Here is a 20,337-nt window from a genome sequence, read left to right on the forward strand (position 1 = left end):
GAATAAAATTTTGGCAGTCTGGCCTAGCGTAGAGAAAGGATTTCCTTTTGTCACTTAACCTGAGGTAGATTACAAACGTGATGTCGAAATTTTTGTAAGTTGGAAATGTTTTCCTTTCTAGTTTAAGGAACCAGAAAACACATACTCCTTTAAGAATGTTTATTTCCATATTAATATTTAATCCTTCTATACATGTATACATAGTATTAAATGACCTCATGATTTGCAATTTTACAAAGAAATATTTAGTTTTAGTTATGGCCTTTAGGACTTATAGGCTATGGGTAGGAGTTGGCCCCGATTGGCTGTAATCGGGGTCCCCATCTTGCCGCCAAAAAAGAAAATAGAAATGATCAAAACCGTGGTTTGTAATGAAGACATGCACTTCGATTGTATGGGTACAGTCGCTTACATCAACAGATTGATTGCAAAGTGGGTTTAATCCACGAACACAAACCCAGGTTGAAATCCAACGGCATGCGGGGTGAAAAAACAGAAGTTTTAGACCCCGAAGACCCCTCCCTAAAACCCTGAGATGCCTCCCCGATTGGTGTGGAAACGAACCAGACCTGACCATGTTATTTATGTTATATTTACACAATTCACGATCTGGCATTGTTGCTTTAAATTTTTAATTTGAACATTTCAATCTTCAAAATATGGAAGTAATTGTTAACTTGTAATTGGCAATATTGTAGGCGAACAGGAATACGTAATAACCACGTGTAAACTGAGTGATTGTTGGAGAGGCAGCAAGAAATTTTTCCAGCTTACTCTGATGAAGATGTTCTTTCTGTTGTGAAATTACAGCAATGGAAAATCAAGCTGAAGTCGTAGAAACTTTATCGGGTAGCGATGATGAAAAATATATCGCAAGCAATATTAACCGAACAAATGAGGTATCGCAAACGAATCCTGGCGGGTCTAAGGCTGTTTCAGGAATAAATTTGGGTAAAGATAGTTCTTACTTCTAATGCAAAACAGTTGATGCCTATCTATGATTATCTTCCAGATGATAAGTCTCCAGATTCTTCAACACATGATTGCTCATTTAATTCGGAAGGTAACTTTTAAACTAACATAGTAAGCAGAAAGCTTTTTCCAACCATATCGTCCATTTAGCGGTTCCTGAAGTTTGTGAATCGCGATTGGTGTACAATGCTGCCAATGATGATGGAAAAGGTAAAAATAAAAGATCTTGGGAAAAAAATTATTATTTACCTGAGAAATAGCACTAAAATGTTATGTCAAACCAATACAGGATTCAGTGAAGATACTGAGAAAAATAATATTTATCCTATACCAGCTATATCATTGATAGCAATCAGAAATCAGTCATCCCCTACACATATGGTTCAAGATAATATCATTGAAAAGGTTAATTCTGTGTTGGAAACTACTTCAAGGGTAGATACAGTAATATTGGGAGAAACAAGTGACTGTAAAAAAACTTCTGTAAATATGATGTATGAAGCTCTTACAAGTGATACTGAATCTTCACTCAACATTGAAACTGAAGAAGTTAGTGGAAAGAATGTGGCAAAAGCAGCTGAAATTCTGCAGGACTCAATCAGCAAAATGAGTGTAATGCAAGCTACGTCAGAAACCTGTGATGTAGCTAATGATCAAGAAGGCAACTGTTTGGAAGATATAAATGATTTGCCATTTTCTGAAAAATTATATGGTTGTTCAATTGATGAAAAGCAAATGAAAACTGGACCTCAAGAATTGAAAGAAGATGAATCAACCATTTTCACCACACTAAAGAAACCAGAAGATTCCTTATCAGACAGTTCCGCTGGTTTGTGTGAAGGCACTATCAGCAGTATTTCCAATGAAATTCCTTGCTTGGTTCAAGAAGATCAAGCCTTAAAAAGAATAAAATTGCTACAGAAACAAGTTGAACATACTCAAGATCTGTATTCTAGGAAAATGAATGAAGATTTTCTTTCTGTGAAAAAGTTTTTTGAAGATCTTAATCAACAAGACACTCTACTTCAAGAGATGACTTCGCAAGCTAATTCACTTAAGGAAATTCTAGACTCAGTGCTCCAATTACCGGAAATATCGAAGTCGGACGTTCTTGATCGCCTAGAAGGATGTTTCAATTCAGGACACTGGCTAGAAAAATCTGTGAAGACAAAAGAACTTGCTAGTTGCAGACAACTGATGAGTAAAGGTTACGTTTCCCTTAAATATGGCGGTGTTTCTAAGGTTAAGGCCATTATCAATCAGCATTCTCGTTCGCAATTACCGAATGAAAACGCCCCACAATCAAATGTGGAGGATACTCTCTGTGATCCATACCTCGTCACCGTTACATCCATCATAGATCCTGGAGAGTTTTACGTCGTCCGCCTGTGTGACAGTAGAAAGCTTGATACGATACTGACTACTCTAAAAGAAAATGCCGAATTTTATCCAGTTCCATTAGAAACAACTCCGGGTCAAATGTACGCTGTTCGTAATAGTGCCCTCAACTGGTTCCGTGGCGTGTGTGGAAAAGAATGTGGACGTCACCAAGTTGGTGATCAGCCCTCTGAAATTCTCTACGAATTCTTCATGATTGATCAAGGACACCATGAACGTATACCTGCGTCCTCCATCCGTCTCCTCCCTATGGAACTTCTGAATATTCCGCCTATCGCTCGCGAATGCACCTTGAATCAAAATTTTCAGGGCTCTACTTGGAGTCTTCAAACAATCAACCTTTTCAAGCAAATGACTAGGCAGTCTCCTATGAATATGAAGGTTTTCAAACAACATGGTGGAGTTCTGGAAGTCGACCTCGGCCAGCTGATTAGCTTTGGTGAAGAAGCAAATATTGTATCCGTAAGAGATGCGTTGTTCTTCTCGCACCGATCAACATCCACCAAGCCATCGCCCAGAAAATTCAAGCCAAAATTTTGTATTCCTAACGTTGATTTACGGAAAGAATTTTCGGTGAATATCTCTTCGGCAGAGACGCCAACTAATATTTACGTTCAGATTCTTGATGAAGAATTTCGGGGTTATCGGGTAATGCAGAATGAACTTCAAACGGAAATGGCAAATATTGCGTTGAACTCTAGTTCAAATTTCAATCATATTGAAAAAGGTACAAGACATATTCTTTTGTTTTGTGTTTGTTTTCTAAATTATTTTTATTATTTGTCATCTTGTTTATTTGTTAATTATTTGTTTTGTTTTTTATTTCTGAAACTAGGTTTTATCTGTGCTGTCAAGTACATTGGCGATTGGTACCGATGTTTAGTGGAAGAAATTTACCCACAAAATCGGGTACTGGTTTTTTACATCGATACCGGACATCGCCAGACTGTTCATGGTTCTGAATGTTTGAATTTACCGGAGACGTAAGATAGCCTATAGTGTAGTGATGCTGTTAGCAAACAAAAATTTGCTCTTCATTTCAGGTTTCTCGATCTACCTTCTCAAGCAATACGCTGTGTTTTGGAGGGTATCAGACCGCTCAACCAACATGCAACAAAGATGAACAGTTATCGCCGTCGACAGAATTTCTGGCCCCGCGAAGTAATTGAATCCATTCGTGGTTATCGTAACAAGCAAGGAGTGATTATAGTGGAGAATTGGAAAGTCGGTGACGTTGGCCGATTAGGCCAAGAACTAACAGCCTCCATCATTTTGTAAGAGAAGATACCAATACTGAATTTGTATTCTATCCAATTAATGACACATTTTCTCTTAGATATCATGACGGTGAACAGTTCTGCGTGAACCAAGTGCTGACACGCGCCGGTCTGGTTAACAGTAACAAAGCGCATAGATATCCGGAACGTCCTGTAAGCAGATCAGACTCTATAATGCAATGTGGAACTTCTCAGTCGACCTTGAGTGATTCGGTTGGGAGCGGAATGTACGCTGCGTCAACAGAAGCGTATCTGACATCGTTAGCATCCAATGTCATTTTACTACCGCTTACCGGTTTAATACCCAGCATGAATCTTTATTACAGATCGATCCCCGCCATATCCAAAAAGGAAAAACTGATGACCCAATCTCCGTCAGAGTCAAATGGACGAGATGACGACCAAAAGAATTCTGAAAACCTTGTTGGTGACGGTGATTCAAATCACTCCTACCGTCTTCCTGTTTCTGTCACTCAGATGTCATCGCATAGTCCAAGCCCCATTTTAGAGGTTTCCGGCGCTGGCAATACTTCTCCACAAGCACAAGATCTACACTTAAATGAGGTAATGGTGTGATATATCATAGGTCGTTACCACTACGTTATTTTTGGTTGTGGGAACAGTTGTGTTCAGGTTTTGCCGGCTCCACGTCTTCCGTTAACATCATCCCTGATAACGAAGTGGGAAGCAGTATGAAATCGTTGAAATTAATTCCGAATCCTGAAGAAAATTGCCAGTTAACTGTTGGAAATCTTCCATTAAAGGATTGTTTGTCGAACCCTTCAGTAAAAAACCGTGCTTCCGAAGGCGGCTCTGTCCGTTGCGGAAAAGACCTTAGTTTGAAAACAGTGTTGGCCAGCTTCAATTCTTGTGGGACATCAAATTCATCGGCAATCAAAGTTTTGGAACCTACCTCAGATCAGCAAAAAGAACAAAAAACGATTAATTTGACAAACGAAAAATCTGATGATAAGTGCAGTAAAAATAATTGCCAAACCGATTTAGTGGGCACGTTGGGAACGCAGCCGGAATCAGAAACATCTGTTACAGTATCTTATGTGTGGATGGACTCTCCAGACGCTATATATTTTCGTACGATCGATATGCAAACTCAGTACGAGGAGCTACGATATAAAATGAAACAACACTATCAAAACATCGAATTAAGGGGGAAAACAAAATTTGAAGTCGGCTTTCGCTGTGCTGTCTATGAGGACCACTCCTGGTGGCGCGCAGAAGTCATCTGTATGGACAAATACCCTAAATGTGACGTTTTGTTTGTTGATACTGGATATCATCGCAGAGTTCGTGCTAAACAAATCTACGAACTGGAACCAGGTTTTGATGAAATTAAACGTTTAGTGCTTAAATGTTCCCTATATGGCATCTTCAGTGGCACTGCAAATGGAACTTGGAAGGAAAACTGCATCAAATAGTATGTACTTGTTATATTTCTTCGTGTAATTATATTACCTATGTCCTCTTGCGAATAGTATCCACGATCGACTTTTGGGATCTGAAAGCATCAACATTTTCCGACGGCAACAGAGAGAATCGAAGTATGCAGCGCTTCCAGTGATGTGCTTGTATGTCTACAATGTGGAAGGCGGTCCTTTGCAAATTCCAGGCAAGACGCAAATCAACCTTAACGACGAACTTGTTGCAATGGGTCTGGCTCAAAATTACCCAGAACCTCTACAATCTTCAAACGTTATTCCTGTTGTCCGCGCTTGGAAATTGTCTGAACCTCCTAAAGTTGGCTCCGTATTTTGGGCAATAGTAACCTGGGTCAATTTGACGGGGGAAATTTACTTGCATGACGTCAAGTCAGTACCGACGATGGACGAAATTACCAAATGGCTAAACGAAGCATATAGCGACACAGAACCGACTGATGCAGATCTTCGTTGTCGTCCCGGAGACTTGTGCATAGCAAAGTATTTTTAGAACATATAAAAACAAAGAAAGTATGTAGTCTTTCCTACAAATAATTTTAACCCTTCTATATTTTTTTGTAGGTATAACATAGACAACCAGTGGTATCGTGCCATTGTTAAAAAAACTGAAGTTGAACTTGAAAAAGTCACAGTGTTTTTTGTTGATTATGGAACGCTAGATTCGGTAGACTGTCGTGACATTCGACTTAATATCATGCTAGAAGAATTGCCGACCCAAACGCTTTGCTGCAAGCTGTTCAACATCCGTCCTCCTGTTGAGTACCGTACTGATCGAAATTGGGAGTGGCCGGTGGAAATTCTCGATCATCTACACAAATTGATTGTGGATGGAGAGTTCCGTGTGATCGTCAAGGGCAAGGGGCCACCGCTGCCCATCGCGTTGGTAACTCACAAGCAATCATCAATTGCATCGTATCTTATTGAAAATAAAATGGCTGAGTGGATTGATCCTAATTTGAGGAGGAAAAAGTCAAAGAAACAGAAATGGGAAAAGAAGTGATTAATTGTGCGATGCGATAAAATGTCATAATATGCGCAGCCATTATCACTCGAATAACTTATCAAGTTAGTTGATTTGTTGAGACAACATTTTTTTTGTCCAAGTGTGTTTTGTTTAAACAAATAACCGGCCTAAAAGATGGCACCGTTTGTGTTTGGAGATAATTTGTTTTAATTTTGTTTTGCTGTTAGTAGTAATAGGAGAACCTCCGTCCAGCAACCTTCAACTAAGAAACTGTTTTTTTTTTAAACTTTAAGTTCGTTGACATTGATTTAATGAGAAACAACGTCTGAAACCAAGAAATACAAATGCTCAAAATTTAGAAGTTAAAGTTCTGTATTAAACTTTTCGAGTGTCAAATGATTATCTCGCAAGGCAAATGGGAGTGGTTTCCCGCTGAAAATCTTTTGCTTTGCTTTATGCTGTTATGGGTTACGTTTAGAAATTTTTTAAAATTTACTAATCCAGCTTGATAGGTTTCTGCAGATGATCTCTGTTCTTTGGTTGCCAAACCCGAAGTATTGTTTATCTTGTGAGAAACATGTCAACTGCTCCCGACGAAATGGAAAAGTTCGCTGCGAAAGCTGCACTGCGCAATAGCATAAAAATTGCTTTGAAGCAACTAAAATGCCAAGACAGAAGTTCGCAATCCCTTGAAGTTACAAAGAAGCTGTTAGTTCACCCCAAGTATTTATCAAGCAAAGGGGTAGCTGTCTTTCTAAGCATGAAGGACGAGGTCGATACAGAAGGGATTGTTAGGAACATTTTCGATAGTGGTAAACACTGCTACATTCCCAGGTTAGTTGTTTTGCAACACTTCTATATATCAGTTGATGTGTAATAATTCTGGTTTTAACGGTTTTGTGCATGTAAAGGTATAGAGAAACAGATGGATACATGACAATGATAAGAATGAATTCCTACGATGAATTGGAAAACTTACCAAGGACTCGATGGAACATACCACAGCCACTGGAAGAAGACCGAAGGGAAGATGTTTTTCAATCAGGTGATCTTGACCTGATACTTACACCAGGTTTGGCTTTCACAAAGCAAGGTCATAGATTGGGTCGTGGCAAGGGATTTTATGACAAGTTTGTAACAGCCTATAAGTGTTTGCATAAGCCTCCCTATTTAATTGGTTTGGCTTTGTCTCATTCCATTGTGGATCATATCCCCTGTACATCGACTGATGTTCAAATGGATGAAGTACTTTATGATTATCATAAAACAAGGGAATGAGTTGGCAAACCAAATGAACAAGCTGAAAGAATTTCAATACTGAAAACCATCAGAAGCAAGTTAGATTCTCTATTTCATCTGCCATGTGATACTTGTACAAATGCAGACTAGTAGTGATACATTCTGAAAATGAGAACCATACCATTATAGGTTTGTACATTAACAACATGCTCAAGGGTAGTTCAGGTAAAATCTTCATTCCACCTGAGATGTGAGCTTTAGTCTCCTTATCAACACAATTCGTTTATCATTAGTAATTCAAGTAATCTACCCAAAGATTTAATCCATTGGCATCTGTATTTGCTAAACATGATAAATACAACGGCTGTTTTTAATAATTGGGAAGTCGAGGTAGCTTAGAAATACGAATTCAAATAGCAGTTTTCAATGATTCAGATCATACTTTCATATACTTTAAGGCAATCTGTTTTACCGAGTGCCAGTTTCTGTAGAAAAAAGTTTTAAGCCCAACTAAATAAGCCCGACTTTTCTCGATCGAGTTTTAAATTTCTTTCTGAAAAATCTGACACTCATCGGAATTGTTTGAATATCAAAGGATATACTCAGAATTGAATGCTGATTCCGGGAAAATTGCTATTTTTTCACTAAGTCAATCTTTTTTTAAATACGCCGAATATTTGACACAATGATAGCGCGCCAGTACGCTACAGCGCTAGCGCGACGCAGCAGAAAGTCGGGCTTATTTATCAGTCGGGCTTAAATTTTTTTTCGGCAAAAGCTGACACTCATTGGAATTGGTCAGGTAGACATGTGAACCTGGTGGTACCGGAGACGCTGGATAGCCTTAACGAAAACTCATCATACTCCATTTTGGAATAAACTAAAGAAAAGGAGCAAGAAATTAAAGTGTGTTTCCCCAAGTGTTACGCTTTTTTTCTTTCTTTTTTTAAGTTAAATCTTGATTTGGATAATTACTTTAAATTTGTTTAAAAGCATGTAATTTGTGACGGATAAAGTTTCTCGTAATGACCTTTGCGTCCACAAGAGGCGCCTTAAACCGTGGCTCATCGGGCAGTTTTTTTTTTCAGGCATATTTCTAGATTTGCTTAGCGTGTGCTATGGCACTATGGCAACATGGCAATATGGCAATCCGTTTTACACAAAAAAAAAAAAATTTCGCCAAAAAAAAAAAAAAATCACACTTTTTTCTTTTTTTCCGACACGTAGCCATCTACCGCTCAGACTCGTTATTACTGGCGTAGGCAATTTCAGTCCATTGGATGCCATTCGCATGGATGGAGAGAATAACGCGTGGCTGGAGGAACAATTGAAAAATGGATAAGATAATACAACAAAAGGATGGTAAGTATAAACATTATTATATTGGTTTTCAATTATTAATTATTGTTTATTAGATCAAATTATGAAGCTGCAGGCCTAATTATTGGAACAACACAAAATATTAGATAACAGCAAAGCTAAGGATGGTAAGGGCTTATACGTAATGATTCTATTTATTTGCTTTTATTCATTTGTGTTTTGTAGCTCAAATTTTGAGTCTACAAGCTCAGCTAGGGGAAAAGAACAAATTGGAATGGAACAGTTTCCAAACAGTGAAGGAGGTTTTTCCAAACTCATCCCTAACTGAACATGAGGATGAATTGGCATTAGGCGAACACAGTCAGGTACCTAAACTTTTCAAATAAGAATTCAAAATAAGTATAGAATTTTAACAAACAATTATTTATTGCTTAGTCTACCACCTGACAGTGTGTTAAAGTTAAATTCTGTTAGTGCTGCACTAAAAGAATTGTTAGTAATAAGTCCATGCAGCGAAGGAATTGAACAATTGTGGGACCATATTTGGGCTGAAAATGGGTGTGGTACGGAAACCCAGAAATAGCATGAGTTCAACATAAAACATGAATTAGGTACTTTTCGGTTTTTTATCTATCGAAACAGTATTTTTAATGCTATTATTTTGCATTCACAGAATTCTAGTGGGGGATCAAGTCAAGTCTAGAAGTGTTACAGGATGGAAGAGTGAGCCTACAGATGAAAAAACACTGAAAGTGCATTACCATTAAGGTATGAGGTAAAGTAATAGAGTATGCAAATTGTCTAATGAGAAGTACCATCTTGTGTGAATGAATCCTGTGTAACAGCAATCCTTTATAGTTCTGTTGTAGCTAGAAGCCTCAAATAATTCTGCTTCTCTTGCTAAAGAACAACTTGTCCTTTACACTCAGAGTGTTGGTGAAGCTGGGTACTTAAAGGGCCCTAAAGATGTTTCACTTCACTGGCATTGCAGCGATGAACATCATACATGGACTCTTTAGGTATGAAAGGAATTTTTTTGAGAAATTTTTGAATTTATGATGAAGCTTTTCTCCTCCTTTTTGCCAACCATGTCTAATCTACAAAAAAAATTTATCCAATAGGAAAGGATTTTCAGCATACTGGGAACACAACTATCAACAATGCAACATTCTACAGGTGCTAGTTTATCATTCAAGAGCCTTATCCAATGAAGTTAATCTGCAATTTGAATGTCCTTTCCCAAGCTTCCACCAGAAGTTGAATCTATGAGTCATGTAAGTTCCATGATCAACAATTGATGTGTTTAACGGTGTTGTTTTTCTTTTCTCAATATAGGTTAATAGTAACATTGGATCTGAAAAGATTCTTGGTTGGGGCAAGACACTGAATAAATTGTATTGATTGGATGGATGACATGACATTGCTATACTTAATTCGGATTCCCCAGACGGTATTTTATATTCAAAAAATTGAAGTGCATATCTGGGCTCCCTTCTTTTCTGAAGCCCCGTTTCCCCTTGACTCATAATAAGCCCGTAGGGGGTCATGCCCCTACTGTACGGTATATATAAAAACAACATATACCGAGGTTTGGAGGGCTCTGGCCGGAAAGGGGACGTGGGGTGCCGCTTCGTCCGATGATGTGTTCACGGAGGGTGACGTGGCTGCCCACAAATCCGAACTAAAGGTTAATCGCTCCTGTAAAAATGTTCCAAATCTTCAGCTCTTCTTCCGGCTTCTCTTAGCCAATCACCGGGTAATCTCCCCGGTGGGTCAACAAGGCAGTGTCTCCCCCTGCCTGGGTTGACGGCAACTTTTGAAAGGGCTTTTGTGCCTTTTTAAAGTTGCAAAAATATTTGTAATGTCTAGAGGGCTGTCAATAAAAATTTTTTTATAAAATATTTTTTGAAAAATTCGTTTCCTTACTGACTGTGTTAGCTATGTTCACACGTTATATTTATCAACATTATTTTTAATTAGTTTGTTCAATACATCTTTATTGTTTTTGCCACGCTTGACTGTAAACCTTGTTTCCGTTGGTTGATCGTTTATTTGTAAGTATTGAATTATTATATATTACGTGCTTTGCATTCTTCAACTTATATTCAATGAACGATGTGTAATACCTGGAGTAATTTTATATATGTGTTTCGTTTAACTCGTATGGGAATCGAACCCCAGACATTCAGCGTGCAACGCCGATGCTCTAACATTGAGCCACGAGATTTATCTATATATTTCATTGTCGCATATCATATGTTATCGTCTAGGATGTTTATGCAGTCTTTCACAACTGTATGTTTATCTTTCAATCGCTTTTATAAGGTCGATAGCTCTGTGGTAGAGCCCTTAACTGCGATACGTGTTACCCTGGGTTCAAACCTCAGTAAAGGTATGAAAATGAAGAAGAATAAATGTAGAAAAGAATATTGCACTATTGTATTTCAGTTTTATTCTTAGTTTAAATGCAAGTCCGCAATTGACTAGAAAAAAGCAAACCTGACATTATATGATTCATGGCTCACTGGTAGAGCATCGGCGCGGTATGCAGAATATCCGTGGTTCGATCCCTGTATGTAAGAAGTCTGTAGTTTAAAAACATTCTAGTATAGTATGTCTAGTATGATAGCAGAATAATAAATACAAAAGTAAATAATGTAAAATCGTTTTTATTGTCCCTCCTTCCACCCACATATCCACCACTAATACCTATGTTTCAAAATACAATACACAATATACAATACATACACATATACACTTAAAACTAACCCGTTGGCTGCCACGCCACCTATCTACAATAGCTACTGTCGCTATCAAAAGGATAGCGACCAAGGGGGCCGGGTGGGCCGGGCTGAGACGGCGATGAGACCTTTACGGAAATGCACATCCCAGGTCTACATCGCCGTCTCGATCAAGGGATTCCCTGTGGTGCATTGCCTTTGGGGCCATTCGGCCAATCTTGGGCAGTGGCGCTGCTCCACCCCATGGCAGATAGACCATGGAGCAGAACAGCGCGGCCCGTCCCTGTCAAGCTACAAAAAAAAGGGGATCAAGTGGGTGGGTGGCAGCCAACGGGTTAATTTGCAAGACATAATACAACATGAAACAAAACACAACCATACCACGAAGACGAGGTGACCACGAGGTGACGAAGGGGCGATAGGGGAGGCGAAGACGGCATGGCCACGATGCGAAGACGGGGCGATGGGCGAGGCGGAGACGGGACGACGGGCGAGGCGAAGAAGGGGCGACGGGCGAGGTGAAGACGGCGCGATCACGAGGCGAAGAAGGGGCGACGGGCGAGCGAAGTCGGGACGACGGGCGATGCGAAGACGGGATGACGGGCGATGCGAAGACGGGACGACGGGCGATGCTAAGACGGGACGACTGGCGATGCAAAGTCGGGACGACGGCCGAAGCGACGCCGGGCGTGGCAAAGACGAAGAAGGCTTTGTTCTTAATCATAAAAATAAAGAAAAAGAACTAGTTAGTGGGCAATATACGATTGTTGCTGTAACCAAACGTTGAAAGCAATTTGACTTACTTCTGCTGTTCGAAGGCTAGAAAGACTGTAGGGCCAGCAAATAGGCAGCAGACGGCAAAGAGGTGGCAGTTCTACGGTTGAATGTTCAATTTAAATAAAAAAGCAAACTATATGAGGCATAAGAAAAATTTAAAATACCAGTAGAAGTTGTGTTGAGGTACATGTCTATGTCTGTTGGTAGGCTAAGTAGAGATTACAACTGCCGAAATGACTGTTGTTACAGTTGACAGTGCAACGAAGATGAATATGAGAGAAGAATTTTTAAATCTTAGTAAGAATGGTGCACCACTCAGATCACGATTGACAGGAGACCATGAGTGGTTAAAGAGTAGAAGAATGATATTATAGTATTCCTATCCATAGGATTTGCATCTATGGTGACATTCCTCAACGGAAAGTATTCTTTACAAATGAAGTTTCATGAGCTAAACCTTTAAAGCAAAATCCGTCAATGAGATTCTGATAACAAAACATTAGTCTTATACCTCTCAATGAGCACTCGTACAGTTTGATGATGCAACGTAGTAGGTTGCTAATAGTTTTTTGGTTTGTCAGCTGACATAGGTGATTAAAAGACATGTACCATAAACACCAAGCATTCTGGGGGCTTCACTTCTAAAACACAATGAGGGATGAAAACGTACAGAAGCACCATTAGATTTTCTTAAGTTTTCCATTAGAATATGACATATTTAACAAACTTTCGAACACATCTTTCACCGCTCCCACATAGTCAGCAAGTAAATAGTGGCACAGCAGCGTCATCTTGTTCTCCAATTAACAACCAAAAAATTCATCAAAATTGAAAATCTTGTTTTTTTGAGACGGGAACTGCACTGATGTGAACTCTTTAAACATACTTTTAGAGTGTGAATCCCCCCCCCCCCTCCCATATTGGCTACTACCATTTCAATTTTATTTTAACAAATACAGCGACCAAAACCACGAACGGCATTTTTAAAATATAGCGATTTAACATGTTTTTGAGCCCGATTTTTTTACTATCTTTTATTTATTTATCCAAAAACCTAGATATTTTTAGGAAAATACATGATTAGGGTTCACAGTTCAACAAGGATGCTGATTGCGCTTCACACACATCTAGAAATTTTGCAAGTTGACGTGTCTCTGGATTGTTAGCTAGTCAACATCTGTATGATAATACACTTTTCTTTTTTTGAACAGCTGCAATGGTATTTCGGTTATAAGTTCCACGGCAAAATTTCTCCACTGAGACAAGGACGCTAATTGTGCGTTGTCTTGTGACTATTTTCAATTAAATGGATACGCCGTCACTTTTCTGCTCGGAAGAGCTCACTTTGGCCTGGAATATTGTTTTGAATGGTGTAATTAGCATACATTGCATACATTAGATTGAATCAATTACTTTTTGGCATACGTTCTTTAATTGTGTGAGGCTGTCAAATCGTCGACAGGCGGTTTCTAAAGGAGGAAATCCGCTAAGAGTTTGCGGACTCATCAATAAACGCAAAACTATTCAAAAATTATAAAGATAGCCTGAAACCAAATTGTAAAGAAAATTAATTTTAGTTTCCAGCACATTGATACAGGTATCCTCATTAACGTGCACGCAGGTGATTTTTCCATGTTCATTGTATCAGGTCACCAACTTCTACTAGATGAGTCAAGAGGAAATGAGGTTACACGAACAGAAAATTAACCATACAAGTCAACTGATAGATAAAAATACCGTGATGCGTGGAAGTGAAATGCAACACATCACGACTGTTAAAACTGTCAGAACATTCACCACCAATGCAAAACATTTTCTGATTCATTGATCTTCATCACCTAGCCAATACCAAGAACACCAAACACAATTAGCGCAGAACATTTTGCTGATGAAAGTTAGCATATACCTTACAAATTTACTGCAGACCAGCAATTCCAGATGGACTCCCACACAACATTCCAGATAAACAAAACAGTAGTAATTCCTAAACGAACATCTTGCAATAGTGGTAAATATAATGCAGTAACTGGTAAATATAACATCTCATATGAACAAAATGTGAACGGAACCATTCGGAAATGAAGTAAACAATTTCAAAAATGAATTTGCACAAAAAGGATTTTAACTAAAAAACTACCTGAGAACGAAGTTTTTCCTTCCACCTTTTCGTAATTTTAAAATCAATTAAAGAAACATAATTGTTAAACAAATCTCACGGTTTACCTTTTTGTTGGTTGAATTTGGAAATGGCTTACTAGTTAGAATAAGTTTTTTTCTTTTACCCCAAATTTGCTTTCCGGGCAGCGCACTTCTAACCTTCTCTGCTGATCACAGTATCTGCATGACCCGCTGCAGAATTATCACAAGTGAAGAGGAAATCGGGTCACAGATACATAGGGGCCCAGGTACACGTTTATTTTCTTTAAATACCATAACACGTGAAATAAACGAATCCGAAGAGCTTCAGTAATCATTCCAACTACCATAATTTGTTTGGCACTGAGCCTCCGTCAATTTTCTTTCCCAATTCTTTATAATTACGAATCTGCCTTTAGAAAAATAAAACAAGAATTAGTGGATAAATTTCTTGCCAATCGAATTACGTAAAACTGTGGAATCCTAATGACATAATATTTTGCAAACTCTTCGAATCCCTTGAAAGCAGAAAACATTCTGCTGAAAGATCCATATAAGCAAGATACAGGTCAACTGGTACTTCCTTTTCGACTGGCATTGGCAGTGATAAATAACAAGTAGTATCAAATGCAACTGAGACCCCATCGGACCCCAGACATACCATAGCCAATTTCAGTACCCAACTAAAGAGATCTACTACCACAGAATCTTTCTGTATTCTACTTACGATAAAATACCCAACATTCATGTGCAGCTTCCTGAAAAATAAAATGAGTTGGAACACAAATAAACCTTGCTAATAAAAAAAAACTTATTTCACCTATATTTTGTCAGTGTCCATCGATGCAAGACTTCTTCAAAATCGGATTCAGATGTTCGTCTAAGCCCCCCCAGAACAACGTAGGGTAGTTCTCGCGAAGCAGGATAGTGGTATCCGGGAAACTGCGGAGCAAATCTACCGAATTGCAACTTACCCAATTCAAAATCGTTATGATGCACAAGTTAAAAACCTAGCTTTTACAAAGCAAGTAAATGGTATACCTTAAATACACTCAAAGGTAATGCATGGTCACCTTGGCAAGGTGTTCGCCAGACTACATCGTTCGTACAAGATGGCGCCAAGCATTTGCAGTTCCTCCCTTGAATTTCACCTACAAAAAGGAAGGTCTGCCACGTTCGGCTACCGCTACGACGCCATGTTAAATGGGGCCATCAGCAGCTCAGCTCAGCTCAGCACAGCACAGCACCTAGGCCACCTAGCGACTAGCCCCCTACGAGACTAAAGCAAATATTTTGTTTGACAAATAAGACTTTAATTGGGCGTTAAGAATAATGAGTTTGTATAAATTAGCACTTCCTAAAAAGTTAAATTAAATTACAAATGAGTTAATTACTGAATTAAAAAAAAATTAATTAATGAATTTAGTCCATTGCAAATTTGCTACGACATCTTTCGCGGGTGGCAGTAACAAAGAAAAAAAGGAAAGGAAAGAAAAAAAATAAAAATAAATGGAAGTAAACTTTGTTGCCAATGAAAAAAAACTTTTAAAATGGGATGGGAATAAAAAAATCTAGATATTGAAATAAACCACAAAAAAACAAAAAACTGAAAGACTAAGAACTTAATCTAATTAATTCAATGTGCGTTAGTTCGTACGATGTTTCGCCGACTGGATCATTCGCAACAACGTGACGTTTCTAATAATAACTTATACATCTACTTACTAATGCCATCAACATTCGTTTTTCAAAATACGGAATTACATGACATCACGCATTTTACCGCCTACTCCCTCCGAGACTCTTACGACGCTATACACAATTTTTATTAAAATCTTTTGGTTATGGGGAACTTACTGAACAATGAGTAGTGTAATTTATTGTTTTCAATATATTTTACAGAAGCCAAGCCATTACCTGTACGCACCATCATTGACGAGAGCGGTAGGTGGTCAGGGTAGGCCGAATCTTTTCATAAGTTTATCCTGTTCCGTGAGATCTTTTCTAACTTTTGTCCTCATATAAAAGATGGGACAATCTCGGCTAAATGTGACAAATGATTTCTATTAAGTATGTAACATGATTATGATATCACTCAAACTATTTACTTGGAACAAAGAATCTCTTCGTTGAGACTTCCCTGGCACCGTTGACATTCTGTCCATAAACGATTAAACTTCTCTTCGAGAGCATAAAGTTGGCCAATTTCCCTCTGGTAACTCCGATTCTTTCGGCTTGCACAATCTGTTTAATTACAACAGTAATTTTAACAAACATCGCCAAGTTAGGCAGAAATTAGACTTACTTGCATACAGCACTATCGTCTGGAAGGACGGTTTTGCATCCAACACAGGTGGATTTGCGTGTGATAAACTAGCCAATCCACCAATTTTTGAAGTAACAACTGAAGGCGTCCGGGTATGGTAACCATCTACAATACGGAATACAAACGGTTCAATTATGTCAAGCAAATAAATGCGATGAGTCCGTGTTTACGTAGCAACAATGATTCCGCTTTAGATCCAAGTATGGGTTCAAAAGTCAGAACAAGGGGTTTTGAGAGCTGATTTTCCAAATAGTATTGGGAATCAATAGGTACGCTGTTCCAGGAAAAAAATCGGGTCTTCCGCCTAAAGAAGACGTATGAAAACTTAATAGTTCATGAGAAATTTGAAATCCAAAGACGAACCTTGAGGTAGGCTGGTGTATTTTTAGCAGCTGCGATAATGACATACGGAACTCGATCCCCTAATTTTGTGATAAAATCACAGTATTCCAAAACATGGTTACGCTCTACCTTGGTAATCACCAGAAGTGAGATATCGACTTTGTTGCACTGCAAGTCGGAAATTGTTTGTTTGGCGTATTCTAAGGCTCCATCCGGGTCTCTAAAAGAAAATATCAAACCCTCAAACTTCGAATACTAAAATTGATGACTTTTTGTTTACCATCAAAATTTTCTGCAGACAGCTATTGATAAGATTGGCAACGAGTTGACAATTATCACGACGAACGGTTTCTATACCCTTACAATCCATTTTGTCAAACTTTTCAGGTTTGGTCTAATACAATCCTGCATACCTGTGAAGACAGAAACAGTAAGTATAACTGGTATCTCATCTAACAAGTCTTTATAAATCAGAACCGTAATTACCTCTTTTTGTTGATCAATAAATAGGGGTAAGACTTTTTCCAATTCCACATGAATGGGTTTGACAAATTTTGCCGATACAAATGCGGCAGCTTCTCGGCCTAATTCCATGTCTTCGGCCACCGTGGGTACACCGAATTTCACCATTACGGAATCTGTGTTACCATAGATTACCTGACGTGACATTAAATTAAAAGAAAATCCATTAGTCAGTACTTCTGCAAATAATTATTCACAATCCAGGAATATTACTTTGGCGTCATAGGTATAGCCATTTTCGACGCAAAATTTAGACTCCACTTCCTCTATTGTTTTCTCAACCATTGTTCTGCCAAAAGCCGTCACACTTCGCGAAATTTCCAGACAAGGCAATTTTCCGACTTGGGCGCCAGTGAAACCGTAAACATACAAACACGACGGATTCCCTACAGAGAAACAAATAGCATTACATCAGTCAAATCTCATAGTCAAAAGCCATCGAGAACATACTTTCGGAGGCATCGTTGGATGGTTGACAATTTTTTCAATATCGGATCGAAACCCATAAAGCATTCGATCAGCTTCGTCCAAAATTAAAAACCTGGCCGTCGAGAAGTAAAATACTGCACGGTCGAGAAAATCCTCGAGTCACCCCGCGGTCGCGACAAGAGTATTGCACCCAGCTTGAAGATTTGACCACTGATGGCTCGTGGCAGTTCCTTCATATATTATGACAGATTTTAAAACCGAATTGGAGGAGAATTTACACGACCCGCGGTGAATTCGAATCGAAAATTCACGAGTGAGTGCGACAATTACAACTTCTGGCTTTTGAACCATGGCGGGGACGCACCAGCAACACCTTGTTCTAACAATATGTTCATAACCGGTACCAAGTACGCCGCCTATATGAAAATATGTGAAATTTTAGACGACTTAATCAACGAATGTCACGAAGGGTTTGTTGAGTATCTTAGATGCAATTGGACCTTTTAGCAGTCGAAATCACCGACGTGCCCACTCAAAATTACTTTTACCTCAACTTACCCAGTTCATACCGACCCATTCGAATCAAGTTAGTACGAGGGCATCAAGGTTTCAAAATTCCACAGCGTTAATTAATTGGATTACCGTTTTGCCGGAGCCCGTGACAGCACAAGCAACCAAATCTCTTTTGGCAAGAATAACTGCAACTGAAGCTTTCTGTACAGGTGTTGGTTTTATGTAGCCAGAATTCTTAATGTTTTGAAGTAGTAGTGGGCGCAGGCCGGCTTCTTCGAATGATGTTATGTATCGAGGTACATCTTTTCCTGTAACCTAAAGCAAACAAAATAGATATTTTCAAATCATAAAATACTGTTTCGAAAAATGGCTTACCTGGAGAACGACTTTATCAAAATTGTTAAAGCTTTCCCCACAGACGATCCCCTTAAACAGTTCCTTTTCATCGCATGTCATAGCTTCCGGAATGTATTGTTCACGCGGCTTTCCGTTTTTCGTCAATTCACGAATAGATTCGGACAGCCTTTCGAGGTGTGGCCAACTTCATGACACTAGGGGTAAAACAATGAACACTGGAACATAAAATATTTTTGTGAAGATACAATTGATGTTTACATTGTAACACTTGCTGCCACCAATGACCCCTCCTTGTGGAAAGTCCCTTGCTACATATGGCCCACTTCTTGGTTGGAAATGAACACTAAACTTTAGTAAAAGAAAACTAGATACGAGTCTTATATTCACCTTATGACACCTACATGCTCGACTCCCACCTCCTCCTTGTGGGCATTCCATGGAAAATGTCCTTTTCCAAACTGTTTAATAACTATGGATTAGCCAGACTAGAATGTACTAACCCGAATAGTATTTTTATTTTTCTTACCTCATGGCAAGTACGGCTTCCACCACCTAATCTTTCGAAGACAACAAAATTTGTCCAACTCAAAATTATTCAAACATTAGTATCAGCTATTAATTATTATCTATTAGCGTACCTTGAAAAGCGTTGAAAAAGGAGTAAATTAAACGCCAAATCGCCAAAGCCACGATGTCAAGAAGCAAAATCGAGCGAGGAAGGTAGACAGCAGGCTGCACACGCTAAGCAAATCTAGAAATATGCCTGAAAAAAAAACTGCCCGATGAGCCACGGTTTAAGGCGCCTCTTGTGGACGCAAAGGTCATTACGAGAAACTTTCTCCGTCACAAATTACATGGTTTTAAACAAATTTAAAGTAATCATCCAAATCAAGATTTAACTTAAAAAAAAAAGAAAAAAAGCGTAACACTTGGGGAAACACACTTTAATTTCTTGCTCTTTTTCTTTAGTTTATTCCAAAATGGAGTATGATGAGTTTTCGTTAAGGCCATCCAGCGTCTCCGGTAAGAATCACATCACTTAGATATTGATCTAACCATTCATTGATACGACTGTATTTGTTGGTCGTACCTACACGTCCTACATTACAGCAGTAATAGCATTTCTGATCCTTCGGATATCATTGTAAGCCATCCAAAAGCTGTGTGTTGTGCCATCACAACTAAAAACAATTAAAGTAGCTTTTGGAAAACACTGCTGGTTCACCTTTCAAAGTTGAAACATAACACAAGAAACAGATTTAAAAAGATGAAATCTACAATCTGGAATGTTTTATACATCTCACTGTTTAATTGGTAGGAGAAGGAGAAGAAAAAAGAAATAGGAATCAAACCTGCTTTAAATGATCAAATATCAAAAAGATCTTTACATCTAATTCTAGGTTGGGCTTTCCTTGGACAATGTGCTCCATTCGAGGTGGGTATTCTGGGGGATCAGGATTCTGGCACAAGCTTTGGTTTTTCCAAAAAATAATTAGCCTGATAAAAGAGTTTAAACAATCGGCGTTGACCATCTACCGTTGACCATCTACCAAGTTTCCACTTAATG

The 20,337-nt window shown here is 38.7% G+C and overlaps 2 protein-coding genes and 4 long non-coding RNA genes across 9 annotated transcripts; 3 read left to right on the plus strand and 3 right to left on the minus strand.

The window, feature by feature from the left end:
- Window positions 1–736: 736 nt before the first annotated feature.
- LOC130687728 (uncharacterized) lies at window positions 737–6,390 on the plus strand. The gene is made up of 11 exons (XM_057510904.2): window positions 737–951; window positions 1,013–1,063; window positions 1,123–1,182; window positions 1,262–3,097; window positions 3,206–3,353; window positions 3,414–3,644; window positions 3,707–3,907; window positions 3,974–4,211; window positions 4,271–5,082; window positions 5,141–5,584; window positions 5,666–6,390. The coding sequence occupies exons 1-11, from the start codon at window positions 813–815 to the stop codon at window positions 6,102–6,104; spliced, it is 4,599 nt and encodes a 1,532-aa protein (XP_057366887.1). The 5' UTR covers window positions 737–812; the 3' UTR covers window positions 6,105–6,390.
- A 226-nt stretch (window positions 6,391–6,616) lies between these two features.
- Window positions 6,617–7,360, plus strand: LOC130687752 (5-formyltetrahydrofolate cyclo-ligase-like). The gene is made up of 2 exons (XM_057510937.2): window positions 6,617–6,902; window positions 6,980–7,360. The coding sequence occupies exons 1-2, from the start codon at window positions 6,646–6,648 to the stop codon at window positions 7,344–7,346; spliced, it is 624 nt and encodes a 207-aa protein (XP_057366920.1). The 5' UTR covers window positions 6,617–6,645; the 3' UTR covers window positions 7,347–7,360.
- A 1,714-nt stretch (window positions 7,361–9,074) lies between these two features.
- On the plus strand, window positions 9,075–9,983 carry LOC130687778 (uncharacterized). Its single transcript, XR_009000255.2, has 3 exons — window positions 9,075–9,238; window positions 9,301–9,646; window positions 9,749–9,983. It is a non-coding gene; the product is annotated as an uncharacterized LOC130687778 (long non-coding RNA).
- Window positions 9,984–11,960: 1,977 nt separating this feature from the next.
- Window positions 11,961–12,544, minus strand: LOC130687780 (uncharacterized). The gene is made up of 3 exons (XR_009000257.1): window positions 12,310–12,544; window positions 12,172–12,242; window positions 11,961–12,083 (listed from the first exon to the last, which is right to left on the minus strand). It is a non-coding gene; the product is annotated as an uncharacterized LOC130687780 (long non-coding RNA).
- A 685-nt stretch (window positions 12,545–13,229) lies between these two features.
- Window positions 13,230–14,208, minus strand: LOC130687775 (uncharacterized). The gene is made up of 5 exons (XR_009000252.2): window positions 14,052–14,208; window positions 13,883–13,983; window positions 13,757–13,807; window positions 13,559–13,689; window positions 13,230–13,495 (listed from the first exon to the last, which is right to left on the minus strand). It is a non-coding gene; the product is annotated as an uncharacterized LOC130687775 (long non-coding RNA).
- Window positions 14,209–14,356: 148 nt separating this feature from the next.
- Window positions 14,357–19,501, minus strand: LOC130687769 (uncharacterized). 4 transcript variants are annotated; one of them, XR_009000240.1, is made up of 20 exons: window positions 19,409–19,501; window positions 19,297–19,322; window positions 19,158–19,228; window positions 19,029–19,095; window positions 18,789–18,964; window positions 18,543–18,728; window positions 17,922–18,316; window positions 17,685–17,857; window positions 17,436–17,606; window positions 17,230–17,362; window positions 16,971–17,169; window positions 16,778–16,911; window positions 16,587–16,712; window positions 16,390–16,525; window positions 16,199–16,324; window positions 15,323–15,560; window positions 15,102–15,250; window positions 15,009–15,039; window positions 14,576–14,694; window positions 14,357–14,494 (listed from the first exon to the last, which is right to left on the minus strand). It is a non-coding gene; the product is annotated as an uncharacterized LOC130687769 (long non-coding RNA). The 4 variants fall into 4 exon arrangements; XR_009000243.1 differs by having other exon boundaries at window positions 15,102–15,236; window positions 19,158–19,239; XR_009000239.1 differs by having other exon boundaries at window positions 19,158–19,239.
- Window positions 19,502–20,337: the final 836 nt, after the last annotated feature.

Source organism: Daphnia carinata, chromosome 4 (assembly GCF_022539665.2).
Source record: "Daphnia carinata strain CSIRO-1 chromosome 4, CSIRO_AGI_Dcar_HiC_V3, whole genome shotgun sequence".
Taxonomy (NCBI): domain Eukaryota; kingdom Metazoa; phylum Arthropoda; class Branchiopoda; order Diplostraca; family Daphniidae; genus Daphnia; species Daphnia carinata.